Raw genomic sequence first — 20,323 nt, 5'->3', positions numbered from 1 at the left:
GTTAACTAGACTGGGCTTCCAGTTAGAAGCTTATTGAAGAAACACTTTCCCCCTCCTTTCAAACATGCTTTGTGTTAGATAATAACCTGTTCCTTGTGACACCCAGCAAGAGCCAGTGGATGTTTTCACTTTTCAAATGATGGTTTTGTCCTCCAGTTTAAGGATGAAAGAATGAGAGTCCAAGTTGGTATTGATTCACGACTCATACAGTTCTGGTTTTGCTTTTTTAATTTTCTTTTGTACTTCTTAACAGCAAACCCTGATGACTTGTTTTGCAGAGTCCTTGCAGCCTTTCCTGGAAGCCTGTAGCAACTCTTTATTTTTCCGTACTTGTTCTGTGCTGCTCCGAACCCCTAAGCTTGATCTTCACATCCTAGAAAAGCTCAGTATTATCCTACAGAAGCTTTCAAAAATCAAGTAAGAATGTCTTTTGTAACTTTTTTTTAACTGATGATTATATTGTGATCACTATTAGGGCTGCTTTTTCAATCTCAATCTCAAACCAGTTCAACTTGATTATTACTTTGTTATAACTCACTATTTCCAGTCTATAGATGTAGAAGTTTAAGAATCGTGAGTATTAATGATTATCAGAGACAATATATTGGGCAGGTACTCAGCAGGTAAGAGTAGTTACTGCATAAGCATGAGGACTTGAGTTCAGATCCCCAGTACTCATATAAGATGCTAAGTGTGGCTGCATGGGATGGAGGCAGGAGGATCAATGTGGCTTGGTAGCCACCAGCATAACTCCAGGGTCAGCAAGAGACCCTTTTTCAAAGGAATGAATCAGACAATGAAAGATAGGGTGCCAGATATTCTCCACCCACCTGAACATGCCCACATGTCCATACCATACAACAGACACAGACACAGACACACACACACACACACACACACACACACACACACACACACACACACACATATATACACACACACACACTTTAAAAACACATACACATAGGTTTAATAATACACTGTCTTTAAAAGTATAGTTATTTCTCCATTGTTTCAGTTCATCTAAGAAAACTTTAAATCCTAGAGATATCATGGAAATCCAAGAGCAAGGTTTTATTTGCCTGTCAGGAGAGTGGTCACTTGATAATATCAGAGCAAATCATTGCACACTGATATTTTATATATGACCTGTGGGGGAAAAAAAAACAGTGATAAAAGTATTTTTTTGTAATTCCTTATTAATCCACTAAAGTATGCCTTGGACAAAACAGGCAAAAGAACATGTGTGTGTGTGTGTGTGTGTGTGTGTGTGTGTGTGTGTGTGTGTGTGTGTCTGTGTCTGTGTCTGTGTCTGTGTCTGTGTGTATCTATATATGGAAGTCTGGGGTTAATGTTAGGTATCTTCCTCTTCTTTTTCTTGAGACAGGGTCTCTCACTGAACCTGGAACTCACTGATTGGCTAGGCTGCATGGCCAATGAGCTCCAGGAAGCCACCTTGTCTTCTATCTCCTTTAATACTGGGTTATCGGGTAATTTCTCTTGAGACAAATATTCCCAGATAAGAAAATAAAATAGGTGGGCTCCTATTTTTCATGTAAGATAGGGTTGTGATTGAAATGAAATTACTGAATGCCTTCTCCTCCTCTTTTCTTCTCTTGTTTTATTTTGTGAGATAGGCTTTCTCTTTGTAGCCTTGGTTATCCTGGAACTTGATGTGTAGACCAGGCTGTCCTGGAACTCATATCTGCCTGCCTCTGCCTTGGAGTGCGGGGATTAAAGGTGTGCGCCACCACACAGAGCCCGGATGTCTGTTAGAGAGAGAGTGGTTAAAAAGTAGTATGTTGCCATTTTAGATTCTTAGGGAAACGGGTCTGTCTAACTGTGGGAAGGGGAGGTTCCTAATTCCTGGTAGTTCCTCTCTATTAGTGAATAGGGTTCAGTTTTCAGGATATAAACTATATTCTCTTTGCCTGTAATGTTTTTCTACTTCAGGCTTAGATCATAAAACCTACTTTTCTCATCATTTAAATCCTGTAATTAGCCATTTTCTCCATTGTTTTTAAAAACAAGTGCCATTCTCACATTTGCATATGTTCTCTCAAGTTTATAAATAACTAAATAATAAAACTATTTTTTACAGGAGTAATAAGAAGCTCTTTGAAGTTTTTACCATTCACCTGATGCTTCAGGAAATACAAAGAACAACACATCCAGAGCACGCCTTTCTCTGTATTAACCTAAATTCAACTCTGTTCAATCTGGGTTTGACAAAATGTAACTCCCTGACCTCCAGTACAAGCCATTAGAAAAGTGAGTGTGTGTGTGTGTGTGTGTGTGTGTGTGTGTGTGTGTGTGTGTGTGTATGGTTTGTGTATGTATATATGTTCCTTATCTGTAAACGTGTAAAAATCACCAAACAAGATTCTACAGAGTAAAGCTACCAATAGCGTCATTTATCATGAATGATATCAAGAAAGATTTTTCAGCTATGTAAATGAGACCCATGGAAGGTATGTGTGCTTTTAGAATGTCTCAGTTTAAGGTAATACTAATGTACAAGGTGGTGTTTCCAGAATTTAAGGCATTAAGGGTTACTTTTTATAAAATATCTTAGGAAAAATCTTTCTTGAAATTATATGATTATTTGGAATATCATCTGTTCTTATGTGGAAATAAACTTATCATTTTCCCCCTTAATATAGTAGAATCACTTCTTTTGGTAGCTGACCTCAGACTTATAGACAGCCTCCTGCCTCTGCCTTCCAAGTACTGTAATTAAAGGTATGTGTGACCACACGAAGCCAAGTGCTTATCTTTTAATGATCTTTCATTGTTTTGTTCTGTTTCTCTTTTATTTACTCTTGTGGTTGTTAGGTGTGCCATACAGCCCCAGCCCAAGAGTGCACATGATATGTAGTATTTATTTTATGAAATCAATGCATATTGTTAAGATTCATAATGTTCTCTTGATGTTGTTCTCTTAAACAGCATGAAGTGACTGTCTATCTTTTATCACTAGTTTTGATTTCAAGCCTGTTTTGTCAGCTATTAGAGCACTGGCATTTGCGTCCCAGGTTCATTTATTTGGAACATGTTTTATCTGTCCTACTTTGCTTTCTACTGCTGTGATAAAACTCTGACCAAAAGCAGCTTGGGAGGAAAGGGAGGATATAGTCAGAGTTGGGACTGAAGAGGGATCCTGGAGGCAGGAGCTGAGGCAGGGACCATGGAGGAGTGTTGCTTACCGCCTTGCTCTCTGTAGCTCACTCATCTTGCTTTTTTATACAACCCAGGACTCCCTGTCCAGGAGTTGCTCCACCCATAGTGGGCTGGGCCCTTCAACACCTTTCATTAATCAAGAAAATGTCCCACAAACTTGTCTACCAACTGGTACAGTCTATATAAGCTTCTCTTCCTAACTTCAGAAAAATTGTTATGTTTTTTCTTTAATGTTTTCTGTGCCTTTAGAACTAGATTCCTCTTCTATACTTACTACCCACAGGTTTGGTCTTTTCAGGGTGTCACATAAGTCACTGATATCATCTTCCAATTTTATCTTTGTTGTTTGATTATTCCAGTTCCAGAACCTTGTCTTTAAGCTCAGATCTTGATCTACATGATCCATTCTGTTGGTGAGATTTTGCACAGAGTTTCTTATGTGAATTATTTTACTTTTCATTTCCAACATTTCATATTATTTTTTCAGTATTTCTGTATCTTTTTAAAATCCTTTTTCATGTCTTGCATCAGCTTCCTAATTTCGTTAAGCTGTTTGCTATGTTCTCAATCAGGAGATTATTTTCTCAATAATAAAAGATCACTGAAGTAATTACTCATATTGTAAAAACCTGATCAGTCATCGAGGTGGCGGAGAAACAACCAGTGACCTCCTCTCTCTTTCTCACCCTCATCGATCCAAAGGGCCATGAATCTTTCTAAGCCCCTCCCTTCTGCTTTCTGTGTGTTTCTCTGTATGTCCTAGGTCTACCAAAACGGCTATGACTAATTCTGGTCAGTTAGCAGCTGACATTGCCCTCTGGCTCAAGGTAAACTTTATTGGTAGTCTCGAGAGTGTCGAAGTGCAATCAAAATAACCCATAACAAGCCACAAACTTGCAACCCAAATTCAAGAACACATCAAAAAGATCCTTCACCATGATCAGGTTGGCTTTGTTCCAGCAATACAGGAATGGTTCAACATGCATAAATAGACATGCAATAAATGAAAAATGTCACATAAATGGACTCAAGAACAAAAATCACAAGATTGTCTCAGTAGGTGTAAAAAAAGGCTTTTGACAAAATCCAATAGACTAACATCTGAAGAAAGTAGGAATAGAAGGAGCATATCTCAACATAATAAAGGTTATATGTGACAAACTTGTAGCTAACAGTATACTAAATGAGTTGAAAAATCAAAAATATTTTCAATCAAACTAAGAACAAGATATGAGTGTCATATTTTTTCCATTCATGTTCAATATTGTACTAGAAGGCTTAGTCTCATCAGTAAGACATGGTTAGGAAATAAAAGAAAACAAATAATAAAAGACATTAATGTATCCTTATTTATAGGTTATGCCTTTATGTGAAAGAGATTCTAAAGATTCCACCAGAAAAACCCTGGAATGATAAACACTCTCAGCAAAGTGGCAAGATGCAAAAGTCAGCACACAAAAACAATGGATACACTGTATACCAATAACAAATATGCCAAGAGAGAAATCAGGAATAAAATCTCATAAGTGCCATGAAAAACATACCTTCTGTCTTAATTAGAGATTCTATTGCTGTGAAGCAACACCATGACCACTGAAGCTCTTATAAAGGAAAACATTTAATTGGAGTGTCTTACATTTTTAGAGGTTTAGTCCATTATCATCATGGAGCAATGTGGTGACATGAAGGCAGATGTGCTGGAGAAGGAGCTGAGAGTCCTACATCTTCCTGTTCTTGCAGGCAACAGGAAATAGTCTGTGTCACTGGGCTAAGCTTGAGCATAGGAGACCTCAAAGCCCACCCTCACAGTGGCACACTTCCTCCAATAAGGCCATACCTACTCCAACAAAGTCTCCTAATACTGCCATTCCCTCTGAGCTTATGGGGGCTAGTTACAGTCAAACTACCACACCTTCCAACCAAGGAAATGAAAGATCTTTGTAATGAAGAAAGAAATGGAGGAAGGCACTAGAAGGAACAACCTCTTCATGGATTAGAAGATTCCCTACTGTGAAAATGACCAGATAGTCATTTTACCAGAAGCCAGTCTACAGATTCAATATAATCCTCATCAAAATTTCAGTGCCATTCATTATAAAAAAAAAAAGAAATCTTAAAATTCATTTGGAAGTTAAAAATCATCATATAGAAAAATCAGTCTGGGGTAGAGGGGCAATCAGGATAGACTGGAAGTATCACTGTATATGATGTAACTTCAGGTTATATTACAGAGCCATAATTGCAAGTACAGTATGGTACTGGCACAAAAATAGACGTGTAGATCAGTAGTGTAGAAGATGTAGTCATAAACCCACCCAATTACAGCTGTCTGGTTCCTTTTACTGTGATACCAAACACAGTTGTTAGAGAACAGACTGCCTCTTCAGCAAAGGATACTGGGAAAAGTGGGCATCCACACACACAAGACTGAAACTAGATCCCAGTCTCTCACACTGCACAAAAATTAACTCCCAATGTATTGACTGTAATGTAATGTAACACTTGTTGCTATGAAATTGCTAGAGAAAGAGGCAGGAAAAACATTTCAAGATAAAAGCATACAAAGGACTTTTGACAAGGACACTTATGCTTGAAAAATAAGGTCAACAATCAACAAATGGGACCTCATGAGATTAAGAAGATTCTGTATAGAAAAAAGAAAGTAATTGAGTGAAGAAGCCTACAGAATGGTGGAAAATCTTTTTATCTATACATATGACCGAGACTATCTAGAGTATACAAAGAATTCAAAAAAAGCAAAAACTCAAGGGTCAAAGAATTGAGTAGGAAATTCTCAGAAGAAATACAAATGATGAATACAGAATAACCATATGACTATGAATCAGCTATTATCAAACATAATTTTTTAAAGTAAAGCTGGTGACTCTGAATGGCTTAAACAAGTTAAATGCCCTATTGACAACAATGTGTTTTAATTGGGTTCTTGACAGGTTCTTTTTTTTTTTTTTTACATGAATATGAATGAAAAAAGAAATATAAAGGAAAGGAAAGGACATGACAGTTCCTAGGTATGGTGGAAGAGAAAGTTTCTTTTAGATATGTGGGAGAGCATTGTCAGAGGCAGGGACATCTGGGAAAGTCCAGAGTGGACATGACCAAACTGAGCTGGGCGGGGAGAGGAGAAGGGAACGAGGTGCATCAGCCAGGAGGTCAAAGGTACAAGAGGGTAGGTAGCCACCATGTCTGGATTATATAGGGAAGAGCCTCTGAGGGAAGGGCAGCCCAGCCCTTGGACTGGAGAGTTCAGGGTAGAAGTCAGAGTATGCTGTGATCCATACCCTGTAACAGGAAGGGATTAAGAGATGCTGGGAGAACCTGGCAGCCAGGTCTGCTTTGAGATGCTAAATAGGCAGGTCAGCCAGTTTGTACCGGGTTTGAAGCTTAACAGTATATCCCTTTTATCCTCTCCCTTCTTCCTGTTAAAACCCTTCTTTCCAGCAAGCCCCTATCCCCCTTTTACATCTCCTTTCTGTGTGTCCCATTTAATTTAATTGGAATCTCTTATATGAGTGTTGATAGGTTATTCTGGACCATAAGCAACATATCAATGGCTACACGTCTAAAGAAAATGGCATCCCCTACCTCCAGCAACCATCAACTGCCAGTGTCACCCCAGGGAGAGGTGGGGCCTAAGAGATCCCTGTGCCATCCATGATGAAATGATAGGTTTAGTCACAGCGATGTTATGCAGATAACCACAGCATCAGTGCATTCGTGGGTGCAACAGCTATGTCATATCCAGAGACCATCTTTTTTGCTGCACACCCCCTCATCCTCTGGCTCGTAGCACCTTCCCTCACCCTCTTCTGTACTGTTCCCCTGAGTTTTTCCCAGAGGTGGAGATGTCCCTGTGGGGCACTTGACACTTCGGCCAGTTGTGTGTTTCTGCGTTAATTTCTGTCTCCTGTTGCAAGAAGCATCTGGCAAAGGCTGCATGTAGCACTAATTTTAAATGACAGACTGGGAATTGAGAACAATTAATGTTCCCTAAACCGTGTCTCTTTAAAAACTAGTTTCAAAAAAATCTTTTTGATACCTTGAAACCTTAAAATTAAGTAATGGTTATTTATAAAAATATCTCAGACAGTGGGGTTAGAAAGATGACTCCATAGTTAAGAGCACTGGCTGCTCCTCCAGAGGACCCCTATTCACTTCCCAGCACCCACACATGGCTCATAGCAGTCTGTCACTTCAGTTCCAGGGCTCATGCTGCCATCTTCTGCACCAGGCATGCATGTGGAACACAGACATCCACACAAGCAAAACACTCATATACATAACTTTAAAAAATCAGAATAATTTCCAAGTAAATTGAAGTCCGTGTCTGCAACTTTTCCTGCCTTAAAAACTGAAACATTAACAGAAACCTGCTGTTACTGAATCCAAAGCCTACGTAGAGATTTGTTTTTCTTACATAATTCTAGTCAATCTGGTCAGTTCCAGTAGAAATGTAAACATCAAAGGAGTTAACCCATTTCAGACTTAAAAAGCAATACTTTATGTTCCAAGGTTTACACTTGTTTACACAAAAAAAAGTCTAAAAGAACTTCTTGATAAATCCATAGTAACTGGTTGAGATGAGGTCAAACCAGAAAAATGTCTGTGGCTGTTGTTACTGTTCCTTCTATGAGATAAATGTAGGATCACATACAAGATTGTCCATTGTGTTTTGAGCATTGTCTGGCATCTGAATTCTCATCTTTTTCAGACATCAGCATAACAGCAGAGCTACATCCCTTGCACTTTTCCAGACATAAATATAAGGAGCTGAGGGCAGGAGACTGAGCCAGTGTGGACTTTGGTGACAAAGAGTTGAAACTGCAGACTGAGTTGCTGTGGCTCTTCTGTCAGGCTCCCATGTTGCAGTTTCAAAGCCTCTGCAGAACCATTCGTCGTGGTGAAGAAAGAGGATGTAGGCTGTCTGGTGCTGGCCAGCTTGGCTATGCTAGAATCTTATGTAGGACCCTGTAAACCCACTTTGCACCCTTCTCTGGTGGGTGGCTGACCTGAACTTCCTTACTGGACTTGGCAAACCTCAAAGGACATTCAGACCTTTAACTTTCCCAGTGTTTCTACAGGTTCCGGTTTTATCAGGTTACCCCTGTAGGAACTGAGTTTGAATGAACATTTACACTGACCTTACCAGCAAGAGCAGACCTTATTAGCCTGTGAGGGGCATCCCAAGGCCCAGCAGCACTGTGACTAGAACATAAGAGAGCACAAGGCACATGGTTTGAGTGGGGTTTTTATAGCTAAGGATAAGTTAGGGAAGGGCACAGTTTCATCAGGGGCAGAATGGGGGAAATAAGCTGTTTTTTTTTTTTTCTAGATAACTTTCTTTTAAATTTGAAATTACATGAGATGGGATATGTCTTGCAGTCTATTTCTGCAACTGCTGTGGTTGGGGTCTGCTGCTTTTCTTTTGCAATCTCCGGGAATTGTACAAATAGTCAACTTCCTGGAACTTTGAGCCAGTTTAGAGACTTGGTTTTAAGAAGAGGTGGAATTTCCCTTTCCCCAGATCACTCATATGTGTGTGTGTATGTATGCATGTGTGTATATATGTGTATATGAGTGTGTATATGCACACACACACACACACACATAGGGCATAGGGATACCATTTCTTTGGATGTAACTATTTCCTGCTGACAAGGAGAGTTGTCATTTCGGGATTCTTGGGTCTGGAGTGACTCTGAGAGAAACATTGACTTTTTCTTGTCTAGTGTGGTAGACAGGGTGATAAAAGTAAGCAGTTCAGGAAAAACCCCTCTACAAAGTTTAAAGGACAAGGTAAAAATGTAAGAAAAGGGTGAATAAGGGAGGCCAGGATGGGAGGGAATGCAGAGTCCATCTGGAGGTGAAACTTGCTGTTGAAATTCCTGGTCCTGGTTTCTAGGTCTTTGGCCTGGTCATGAACTAGTTTTGATTTGTTGGTGTAGGAGCAGCATATGGAAGTGTGCATATCCCTTGTGGTCTGCAGGCAGGGGATCTAGCCCTCTGTAGTTTTGGAGCCCCTCGGTAGCCAAAGAATCAGGTAGAGCCTGATCAGAAATCTCCTTAAGGCTTTCTCAGAGCTGGAGAGGCAGAGGCTAATTAAATGTAAAGATACTTAGGCCTGCCACCCAGTTCCAAGCCTGAGGCGGGGATGCCTAGAGTTGTTAGTAAGGGGGTGACCCCATAGCTGTTTTTGCCTTTATTAGAACAGAGGCCAACATGGGGAGTCGGGTGTCTGGAGGGATGAGAGAAGTGGTCCTGACCAGTTGCTAGGCAGGTAGATGTAGGTGTTTGACCAGCAGATCCAGAACAAGCCCTATGCTGTGGGAGGGATGTGGAATAAGGTTGAAGCAGGTTATTGGGTGCACTTTACCTTTTCAGTTGTGCTGTAAGGAAAATGAGTGCCCTGGGGATAAGGTGGTGAAAGATTATAACCTGACTAGGCGAGATTGGTTAATTGCGGGATTTTCCTGAGTTAGGTGGAAGGTACTGGTGTCAAGGAAAAACCGGTAAGGGGTGGGAGTGTTTAGACGCCAACAACTGGTAGTGGAATCAGATATGAATGGGGAGGGTTTGGGGTTTTGAAAAAGACTTAACTAGCCCTGGGAAGTCAGGTCTCTTTTCTTGCCCTAAATGACATCGGGAACCTTTGGGAGATGCAAACAGATTGAAGGTTGGAAGACCAGTAAGACAGACATTTCTGAAGAGCCTTGTGTTGTAGAGGAGTTGTACAGCATCAAAAACAATTGTAGATGTTGGAGGGGGAGAGACTACCACAGAAGTTTCCTCAGGACTGAGAAACTCTAGAGACTCAGAAGTTGGGCCTGTAGAAATACAATCAGAGAGGGGTGGGGCTGCTTGAGTTTAGACACATGGATTCATGTGGGGAGTCCTTGGAGCTTTGCTGCTGTGGGGTGGTGAGCATGACTTTGGATGGCCTTTTCCATTTTGTTTTAGAGTATTTGGTGTATGTAGAGCATTGACATACACCCATTGTCCAGCCTCAAGATGAGGTTTAGGTTAGATGAAGGGGTATTGGAGCTTTTGGTCTACCTAGGTCCAAAGGATTTGCTGGAGTGTTTAGACGCCAACAACTGGTAGTGGAATCAGATATGAATGGGGAGGGTTTGGGGTTTGGGGTTTTGGAAAAGACTTAACTAGCCCTGGGAAGTCAGGTCTCTTTTCTTGCCCTAAATGACATCGGGAACCTTTGGGAGATGCAAACAGATTGGGATTAAGTGTTGAAAGGAAGGAACTGGCATTCCTAGGGTTATGAGGGGTCTGCCATTTAAAAGTTCAAAGGTGTTTATTTAGGCTTAAGGGCTTATGTGGGAGGGAAGGGACCTTCAGAAGGACCAATAGGAGGGGTCTGAGCCAATCTAAATGCAAGTCTGTGGATAATTTGATTAGGAACTCTTACTATACAGCTCATATGTTTTACTTTGCCAGAAAATTGGAGATTACATGGGATTTGTAGGTTATTTTTTAAAGATTTTATTATGTATGCAACATTCTGCTTCCATGTATATCTGCACATGAGAAGAGGGCACCAGATCTCATAATGGATGGTTGTGAGCCACCATGTGGTTGCTGGGAATTGAACTCAGGACCTTTGGAAGAGCAGCCGGTGCTCTTAACCTCCGAGCCATCTCTCCAGCCCCCTGTAGGTTATTTTTGATAGTAAAGAATGTGGTTAGAAATTGTGAGATTTAAGATTTAATTGTAGAGAAGAAGGAGGCCAAATCTTGGTATTATAACTGTGATGAGGACTTGAGCAACTGCAGTTTTCTGTAATGGTCTCTGACTGTTGCAAAGAAAAGCTTTGTTGATGAAGGGTGAAGACTACACTTACCTGTGGGTATAAGAACAAACGTTTATAGATTGTTGTTAGGGATTGTGCTGGTTTAGTAAATTAGTGGTTCTAGATTCTCCTCCAATAGCCATGATTTCAGCTAGCACTGAGTAGTTGGCTAGATTTCGAGTACCATGCACAGTGTTTCTCTTGTTGAGTGGACCTTAAGTCCAAGTAGAGAGTTGTTGGTTACTGCCAAGGTGTACATTCCACTACTGCATCCTTAGGGTTATTGTGACATGCCTGTTGTTGATGTAGCTCACGGGCATCACAGCTGAGTAGGACTGTGGGTTGCCTCTCTCTATTTAGAAGTAGTCCTCAGGGATGAGACTTTCAGGTCAGGGGTCTCTGGGCCCTGTTTCTGAAGTGCATAATGTCTTCAGCAATCAGGACTTACCTTCTACCCCTGGGGGCAGGGGTAACCAAGAGCAAGAGGCAGTATGTTTTGGTAGTCTCTTGGACAGCCCTGGCCAACAACTCAAAAGAGGGCTTCTTGTGCCTGGTATTTTTTTTTTAAAGGTTGTCTTTGACTCTTGGAGGAAGCATCATCAGTCCAGATGAGAAAAGTTCATTAAAACAATATATGTATTTATACACAAAGTTATACATATTATAGGTTGGAGTTTGGGGTTTTGAGGGTTTTTTGTTGTTGTTGTTGTTGTTGTTTGTTTTTTGGTAACTAGTTAATAGTATGATTCAGTGTGGCGTTTTCAGACCTTCTTAATGTGATTCTAGCCCTCCCTCCTCCTCTTGCATTTACCTCTCTCCACCTTCTCTAAAGAGTTCCCTTTCCCCATTTCCCCATCAGATCACTTGTATCCTGCTGGTCCCCCTTTACCTTCCTCCCACCCTCTTCTGTATTTACCTTCCTTCCCTTCCCTTCCCTTCCCTTCCCTTCCCTTCCCTTCCCTTCCCTTCCCTTCCCTTCCCTTCCCTTCCTTCCCTTCCCTTCCCTTCCCTTCCCTTCCCTTCCCTAAGAGCCTTCTCCCTTTTCTCGTTTCCCTGATCTGATCACTGGAACCCTGCTACTCCTGTCTGTTGTTCCCCAATCCCCCTATCCTGGCAATGGTTCCATTTTACTTTTCCTGGTTTCTGTAGTTATTATAGGCTATGTGCTCACATCTACAGATTTGGAGCTAGGAGCCTACAATGAGAGAGAACACAGAATGGGGGAAGCAAGCTGTTATTAGAAACTGTAGGGGGAGGGGGAAGGCTGCTATCTATTTCTGTAAACACTGGGTGTCTGGGGTCGGGGTCAGCTGCTTTTCTTTTGCAACCGCTGGGAATTGTACAAGTAGCTGACTTCCTGGAACTTGGAGCCCCATTTAGGGCCTTGACTTTAAGAGAAGGGGGAGTTTCCATTACTCCTTCCAGCTTCAGAGTTCAGCAACTGATGCCCCACTGTTCATGATTTCCCTAGAGCCTGTTCAGAGATAGCTCAGCAGTACAGTGGTATAACCATGTACAGGGGTATAACCATGTAAGAAGCTGCCTGAAGTTCCACTAGTCATTCTCTCTGGGGCAAGCTACTCCTGTGGAGTATTGGTCCACCTCTCTCTGAGTCCAGCCTCACCAACCACCTTCATACCCACCTCATATGGCCTGGGACTCCCGTGTAGTCCTGGAACTCACTCTGTAAACCAGGCTGGCCTCAAGCTCAGAGATCTGCCTTCCTCTGTCTCCAGAGTGCTGGGATTAAAGGTGTGTGCCACCATGCCCAGCTTGACCCCTGAGTTCTTTTAGTGAGATCCCTAGCAAAGAGTGGTGGAAGGAACGATGTAATGGATTTCTTAAATCCCTGCTTCCTGCTGTGGGCTTGAAATAAGTGGAGGGATAATGTAAGTAAGCCCTGTAACCCTGACCTGCTCCCACTGCTCCCGGTTAGCCCACAATCACAGGAAAGGTGAGGAAATCATGCCTCAATCTAAAGCATCTCAGAGATTCACATTTGAGACTTGGGTCTCCCATTTAGACATCTTGACAATAAACCTCTTTTGCAAAACAGGTGTTAGTGGTTGGTGTACTATGAACCGGACAAAATGGACCTGGTTCTGTAGCAGAGTCCTGTCAGCTGAATCCTGTGGTTGGAATAGGAATTGTCCCCAGTGCTCAGTTCTCAGTTGGTAGTGCTATTTGGGGAGGTGACAGAGTTTTAGAAGCTGGGGTCTAGCTAGGGGAAGTAGGTAACCGAGGGAGATGGGCTGTCCTTAAAGTTATACCTGGCCTCTGTCTCTGTCTTGCACTATTTCCAGTCTACCATAAGGAGACCGGCCTCTGCCATACATCCCTGGCTCCACAATGCTCCACGATGCTCCACTCACACACACACACGTGAAACACTGAGCCAAAATTAATTCCTGCTCTTAAGTTATGTCAGATACTTTAGCAATGACAAAAGTGACTGAGACAATTCTCAGAGGTCAGCAGCCTCTCCAGGGACCTCCACTCTACTGTTCTCTCCTTCAGGGATCCAGCACCTGCAGCCTCCTGTGGACGGTGGCCACACCTGAGGACCTAGCCTGGTCCTGTCTGACTGTGCTGCTTATGTCCCGTGGGACCACAAGAGATTTAGTATAGCCTCACTCTGTTCCAGCAACCTCCTCCTTTCCCAGTGGTCATAGGGGAGGAGGCCCTGTGCAGGCCTAGCTGGAGCTCCTTTACTCCCTCAGCACCGATTTTGCCAAGAGATGGAATTGGGGATTACCATGTCAGTGTTGTCCTGAGCTCACCTTGGCTTCTTCCTGTTCGTACTTGAGAAGATGTCCCCATCTGCCCTTCACACTTTGTATTTCTGTGTATTTCTTTGCTGTGTTTGTTCAGCTGTAAGGTGGACGTGTACTTTTCTTGTCATTAGCTTCTGGTCCCTCTCCTTCCTCGGGAAGGCAGCTGCCTGACAGACACCACAGTTTGATATCAGTTCCAGTCAGAGCCTTTGTGCTTCATCTTTGTCCCCAGCAAGGTGGCACCAACTGGCTAGTTGAGAAAATGGACTGGCAGCCTAGTATGGTGGCACATACCTTTGATTCTAACACTTGGGAGGCAGAGGCAGGCAGATTGCTGTGACTTCGAAGCCAGCCTGGTCTCCATTGTGAGTTGTAGGCCAGCTATGGCTACATAGTGAGACCCTGTCTCAAAAATAAACAAACCAGCAAAGGATACCTTTGGAATGAGTATCTAAGAAGTGAAATGAGAAACGTAAGGGCTAGAAGGATGGCGATAGCAGGGACATTGTAGAGCAGGTGCACAGAGAACAGGACAGGACAGTCGCAGAGGTCTGTCTGTGTGAGATAAAAAATCAGCAGCCGAGCAATTAGACTATCAAAGTATAAAAACTTTAAAGTATTATACAGAAAATTAAAATGTTCAGTAAGATGACATTGAAGGCATGTTGACAGTCTGTATGGCTTGTTAGTATTCAGGCATCTGTACTGGCCTGCCCTTGGTGTTCTGACAGGATACACCTCAGCTGCAGCCACTAGGAGCACCAGCTGTGCCTGTTCCCTATGTTCCCTTTTAAAAGGGCCTCCCTCCCTCCCTCCCTCCCTCCCTCCCTCTTCCTCCCTTCCTCCCTTCATCTGTTTTTCTGTCTTCCCCTCCCTCTCCCTCTCCCCCTCTCCCTCTCTGTGCCCCCTTTTCCTCTCTCCTTCTGTTCCTGTTCCTAGAGGCCAGACTCCCCCTTCCCCTTTCCCTTTTTTATGATCGCTTTTCCTAATTAAAAAACAAAAACAAAAAACAAAAACAACCCTCTGCTTGAATCAAGCTGATTTTTTTTTTTTTTTAAGATTACAGCACCACTTCCTTGTTGGAGTGGTATGTTTCCCCTCACATTCAGTTGTCTTTTTTTAATCATCTCCAGGTGGCAGTGACCCAAGCCAGTTAAGTCCATTTCCTGCCAGCATGTCCTGTCTCAGTCTCCTGCCCTCAATTATAGGCTTGTCTCTGATATTTTGGGGGCTCATATCTGAAGCTTTCCACGACTGAGTCTCTGAGGGGTCCAGGCCCACGCATTTGTGTTTGCCTCTGTCTCTCTGGGAGGCCTCGTCCTAATCAGCCTTCCAGAGACTGCACCAATCTTGCCATGGTATGCTTCAGGATCCCTGAATTTGTCTGGGCAATGGCTGCAGTATATAGGGCCTTGTCTGGCTGTTATCTCCAGGGCCTGCACTGAGAATCCAAGCTCTGCCCCTATAACACATCTTCTCTGCTCCAGAGGTCTCTCCTCCATATCTACCTCCAGTTAGAGTCTCCATGGCATAGACTGTCTCTCCAACTGTCAAGGTGACATTGTCCTTGTCAGGGATTGGAGCATCATGGTACAGCTTGACTGGCCTTCTTGCTTCATTGTGGAAGAAAATCTCACCTATGTCCATTTCTCTTTTCTTCAGCTCTTTATAGGAAAAGTCTACTGCTTTTTATATTCTTACTTCTGTCAGATAGCATCTGCCGTATTGCCCAGAAGTGATAAACACTGATGATCATTTTTTTCTTTTAGTTATTTACCTTAAAGTAAGGTCCTATACACTCCATTTGTCATGAAATTATAATGGAGTATATATAACTGTTAGCTAGTCCTCTGGGTTTAGATGACTCAGCCCCAGTAAATAATTTCAAACAAGGAATGCATGTTAAAAGTATCTGTAGTGTTTATAGCAATGTAATTTATAGCTATAAAAGTTCCCAAGAACCTGCTATATATCTGAAGCTTAATAATCCACTTAAATCACTGATAATTGTCTGCATACATGGAGAAAGCTGAATGAAACCGTGTTAAATGAATAAAAGCAGACCTACAATGCTGTACACTTACTGGAAATCCAATAGCTACTTAAAGGGCTAAATAGAAACTCTTCTTTAAAACATCCTGATTAGTAAGTCCCTTCACACACAAGGTGCCGGGGACTGAACATCAGTTAGTAGCCTAGCAGCCATCTGGGGGCTGGCTTCCCACCTAGGGGAGGTTGGGAGCAAAACTGCAAATCTGGTCACTGTCTCTGAGTCTGGGAGCTTGCATTCATGAGGGTGGGGGTGGGGTTGAGGTGGGGGAGTTGGGGACACTTAGCAGAAGTTAAGTGTAATTTGGTTCTGCTGCAGATTCATACAATCTCTAAGGGTCAGAGGCCTTGGGTAGACTGGGAAGCTTCTGAGAACACAATAAATGTTTCCTTCAGGTAGCTGGGTAGTGAGGTCTGGTACAGTGTACCAGGTCCAGATCTGCACAGTGACAATACTCAAGACCCCCAGAGCCAACAGTCATACCTACAATTCCTCAGGGGTCAGAACAGGAACATGTTTCATTATATTGATAATTTATCCCCCCCAAAAAACACAGAGCAGTAACAATGGGGTGGGGGATCCAAGTAAAACCCTAGTAACCTTGAGGCGATGAGATGTTAAGGTAGCAGGTGGGAAGTGGAGCCGACACCTGCCTCCATCCCTGGGCCTATGTGCTTTCTCCAGGTATCATCAGACTTCAAACAGCAATATTTGAAGACCAGGTCTTCCTAGACTCATCCATGCCCAATGAGCTACCCTGCCAGTGTGAGCACAGGCATGTCTTACTTGTGTTAATTTCCCCTTCCTGAAGTTATTGATGAAGACACATTTGACACACAGTGCCACTGAAGATGAGATCTCTGTAATTGTGCAGGCCGAGGCCACACAACACTGTAGGAGGCTGAATCAACCCTCTCCAGATACCAAAGCTTTAGATAGAGAAGTCAACAATGACAGCTAGAAGATGTAAGTAACCACATTTGTTTGATGTACTGCAACTTTGATGAACTCTTTTATCCGTGTTGTACATTGAATTTTGAGTTGCAAATGAACCGTGGGATGTTTGGTTTGTTCTCAGAGGTCAGGTTAGTTTACAGCAGTTGTCTCTGGCATTTGGAAAATGGTAATCTCTGTGGCATGAGGGAGCCATGTACCTCTCCTACAGTATATGTCATGGTCTAGGACTTGCAGGGCAGAAAAGGGGCAGCAACTTCCCCACCAGGGAGTGACAGGATCTGTGTGCCAGATCCAGCCAGCCTCCTCTCCCCTTGTGTCCTGCACCAACACTAATTCTCCTGGGAGTGATTGTAGCGAGTCGTACAATATTCTTTGTTAATCAAATCCTACTTAGCAAACTTTGCAGTAAACTTATTAGTTTCCATAGCCCGAAAGAGCAGCTAATAGTGCTGTGATTATTGTAGTGCACACTTATAAAACATGACCTGCCAGGGGAAGTGCTTTGTATTGATTACTTGAGTCACACAACAATCCCAAAAGAAACGTATTGTTAACAACCCCACACACAGAGAAGAAACCGAGGCATAGAGAAGAGGCTTGATATTGTTCAGAAGAGGAACATGGTCCCTCATCAAAAGGAAAGCTATGCCAGTGATGCCAATGACAAAGATGCACACAGGAACACCAGCAGCCCGTGTCCTTGGAACCATGAGGTGTTTCTAGGATGTGTGACATGCATGTTTGAGGCGACTATCAGGCAAATAGGTTTAGCCCTCTCTTCCCATTTTCATCTTCTTATCTCCACACTGAGATTTTAAAATCAAACACCTTCCAAGGGAAACAAAACTTTCTGACAGTTCAGACACCAGACAAGTTTTGTTCCTTTACATTGAGCATTTCTCCAACTCTCTGGACACCAACAAGATGCCTACAACTCAGCTGCTGCTGTCCAGTGTTTGTGACTGACTAACATACTGTCTTATTCCCCATGCTGTGTATTTGTTCCCTCCTCGTGCTCTGGGGTAGTCTCCTTTCTCACTCTTACCTCTGGGTTTGGTCACTTGATTTGTTTTGCCAATAGGATGAGCCAGAAATAACAGGGAGCCAGTTCTGCGCCAGCCTTTCAGATAGCCTCCAACCTGTCCCTTGGCTTCTGGCATTGCCATGGTGAGTGTCATGCCAGCGCAGGCTCTCCAGCTGGTTTATGGAGGAGGACGAGGGATGATGGAGCAGAACTGCCCTTTTCAAGGTTGTCCTGCAGGCAGAAGCCTGAGCACAGCCCAGGCTAATTGGCCCCGCTAGCCATTAGTGACCCCAAAAACAGACTGAGAAATGACTGTGCTCTAAGACACTGTATTTGATAGTAACACAGTCATAGCAGCTAACACATTGTTTATTATGAATGGTGGCAACATGGAAAACAGTGTCCCATGTTGTTTTTACACATTCCCCATATATGGCTGCCTGTGTTAGTGGGCCCCTCCCTGCTCTAACATCTTATATACCTTATTTGTGGATGGCCATAACCGGTAGTCTCATCACACATAGAATGACCAGGAGCACAGGAGTCAGGCCTTCTCCACTCACATCACACCATTCAATAAGAGTTCACAGGGTACCAGTCTGTAGCCTTCTTTTTATGAACATGTTTATTGAGCTTATAAAAATATAATAAGTTATATAAACACAATTACATAAAATATTCACAATTATGACTTCACTGGCTAAGGCCCTCAGACCTAGCCTGGGTGTTTACTAAATACCTTTAAGTACTGAAAAATAATGACAGTCTCCAGACAAAAAATGGCAGCATTGAGTTCTAGCACTGGACAGTGAGAACCATTACCATCTCATTGGTTCTGATCTCTGCAGCATAGGCAAAGATCATTGAAGCAAACCCTGCCCGGATTTATTGCCAAATAAAGTAAATGACAAAGGGACTAGCTCCCCTAAATCAGCAAGCTGGGAGTCAATGAAACAACATGGATGCTGGCTGTCCTCAAGCCTTGAAATCTAATAGGGTGAGCTGAGGCCAGCCCACACTGCCGACTGCAGCTGCCCATTCTTCACCAGAACGACAGTTGGGAAGAGGGGAGCCTGCTGTCCTAGCCCTGCTCGCTCATCACAGATGACATTTACAGTCTAATTAAGAGGAAGCTTGACATCATTACTGAAGACCAGGGGTAAGGAGCACTGCAGGACCTCGAAGAGGAATTAAAAGGATAATTAAGCAGACTATTTAACTTGTAGGATACAGCAAATACCTTCTTTAAAAAGAAAAAAACAGCAAAAATGGACACAGTAAAATGATCATATTAAATATTCAGGACCTAATTATAGTCCTCTCACAGTATGTTCTCTATTCAGTGGTGGGAAATTGCTTGATGTATGTTTTAAACATACAACTGACTCCCACCCATAAACTTTTGTTCAGTCATATGACTGGTAATTCAAAAGAAAACAACCCACAGCTTTCTAAACCAGAGGCTTTACTGTAGTTTATTGATCACTACAGTGAGCATTTCAAGAGGGAGCCCAGCAGTGAGCTGGGCATTAACCCCCTGGCAGGAAAGAGAATCTGCCAAGAACAATGCCCGTTTATAAGCTTCCTGGCTGTAAATGCTCTATCCTACAATTGTCCTTACAGGAGAATGCCCGACATGAGTTTCCCTTTCACTCCCATTCTGTGACCGCCCACACTGTATTTACCCCATGGAAGCTTCCTGGACCTCTCCTGTCTTCTGCTCAACTGAGTCTTAACTTTCCCGACTGCAGACATGAAGACCAAGCTGTCATTTGCAGAAGAGAAGAAGCTCAGTCTGGGGGAGGAGACAACAGTCCCCTGGGATGACTCCACCTTAGGTGCCCCTCAGGCTTCACCATCCCTCACTGGCTCAGAATGCTGTGTCTGAACTCATTTATGAAGTTCATTATGAACTCATTATGAACTCATTTATGAACTCATTTATGAAGCTTGGCTACTTCTGAAGTCTAGAATCAGGCATGGACAAAGAAGTCACCATTTCCCTTTCTAGAGAGAAGACACGCCTGTTTGAAGTGAAAACAACCTGACACATTGTAACTGCTGTGTGTCTGTGAGCCATGCTGGAGGCCAAATCTGCCCACACTTCTGTTTGGCCGGGTAGACATTCCTTGTGTGTCAGTGACATACCCCAAGTTCTTCCACTAGTGACCGCAAGGCTTATATCATTATGGACGGCTGCAAACACAGGTCGAGTTGCCCCTGAAACCATAGAGCACACCAACAAGCCCCTCATTCTGAAGCAATGCAACAAAGGGCTGTCTGCACTTTGTAACCATTTTCCTAAAACTTTCATAAGGACGTCCCCATTTTTCAACTCCATGAGAAGCCATCACCCTTCTTAGAACTCTCCGCTACATTTTCTTAGCATCCCTTCATCTAGCCTATTTGACAATCTGCTGATATGGTCTGTAGCATGCCCTCTGTCTCCCATCAAGTGCCTCCTTAAAGGTAGGATCAGGTTCTTCACGTGTGTCATCCCCACACGTTCATTTGAGTGC

General features: G+C 42.9%; 1 protein-coding gene across 6 annotated transcripts in view; it reads left to right on the top strand.

Annotated features, from left to right (window-relative positions):
• Ccdc138 (coiled-coil domain containing 138) overlaps positions 1 to 2,761 on the top strand; it is a 42,371-nt gene extending 39,610 nt beyond the window's left edge. For all 6 annotated transcript variants that reach the window (XM_027388343.2, XM_027388345.2, XM_027388346.2 and 3 more), the window contains 2 exons: positions 279 to 417; positions 2,102 to 2,761. In XM_027388343.2, the coding sequence (XP_027244144.1) occupies positions 279 to 417; positions 2,102 to 2,267 (305 nt within the window). In that variant the 3' untranslated portion in view covers positions 2,268 to 2,761. The remainder of the gene's footprint in view (positions 1 to 278; positions 418 to 2,101) is intronic.
• The last annotated feature ends 17,562 nt before the right edge of the window (positions 2,762 to 20,323 follow it).

The sequence above is a fragment of the Cricetulus griseus genome (assembly GCF_003668045.3).
Source record: "Cricetulus griseus strain 17A/GY chromosome 1 unlocalized genomic scaffold, alternate assembly CriGri-PICRH-1.0 chr1_1, whole genome shotgun sequence".
In the NCBI taxonomy this organism is placed as follows: domain Eukaryota; kingdom Metazoa; phylum Chordata; class Mammalia; order Rodentia; family Cricetidae; genus Cricetulus; species Cricetulus griseus.
This window is presented reverse-complemented; position numbering and strand designations above follow the sequence as displayed.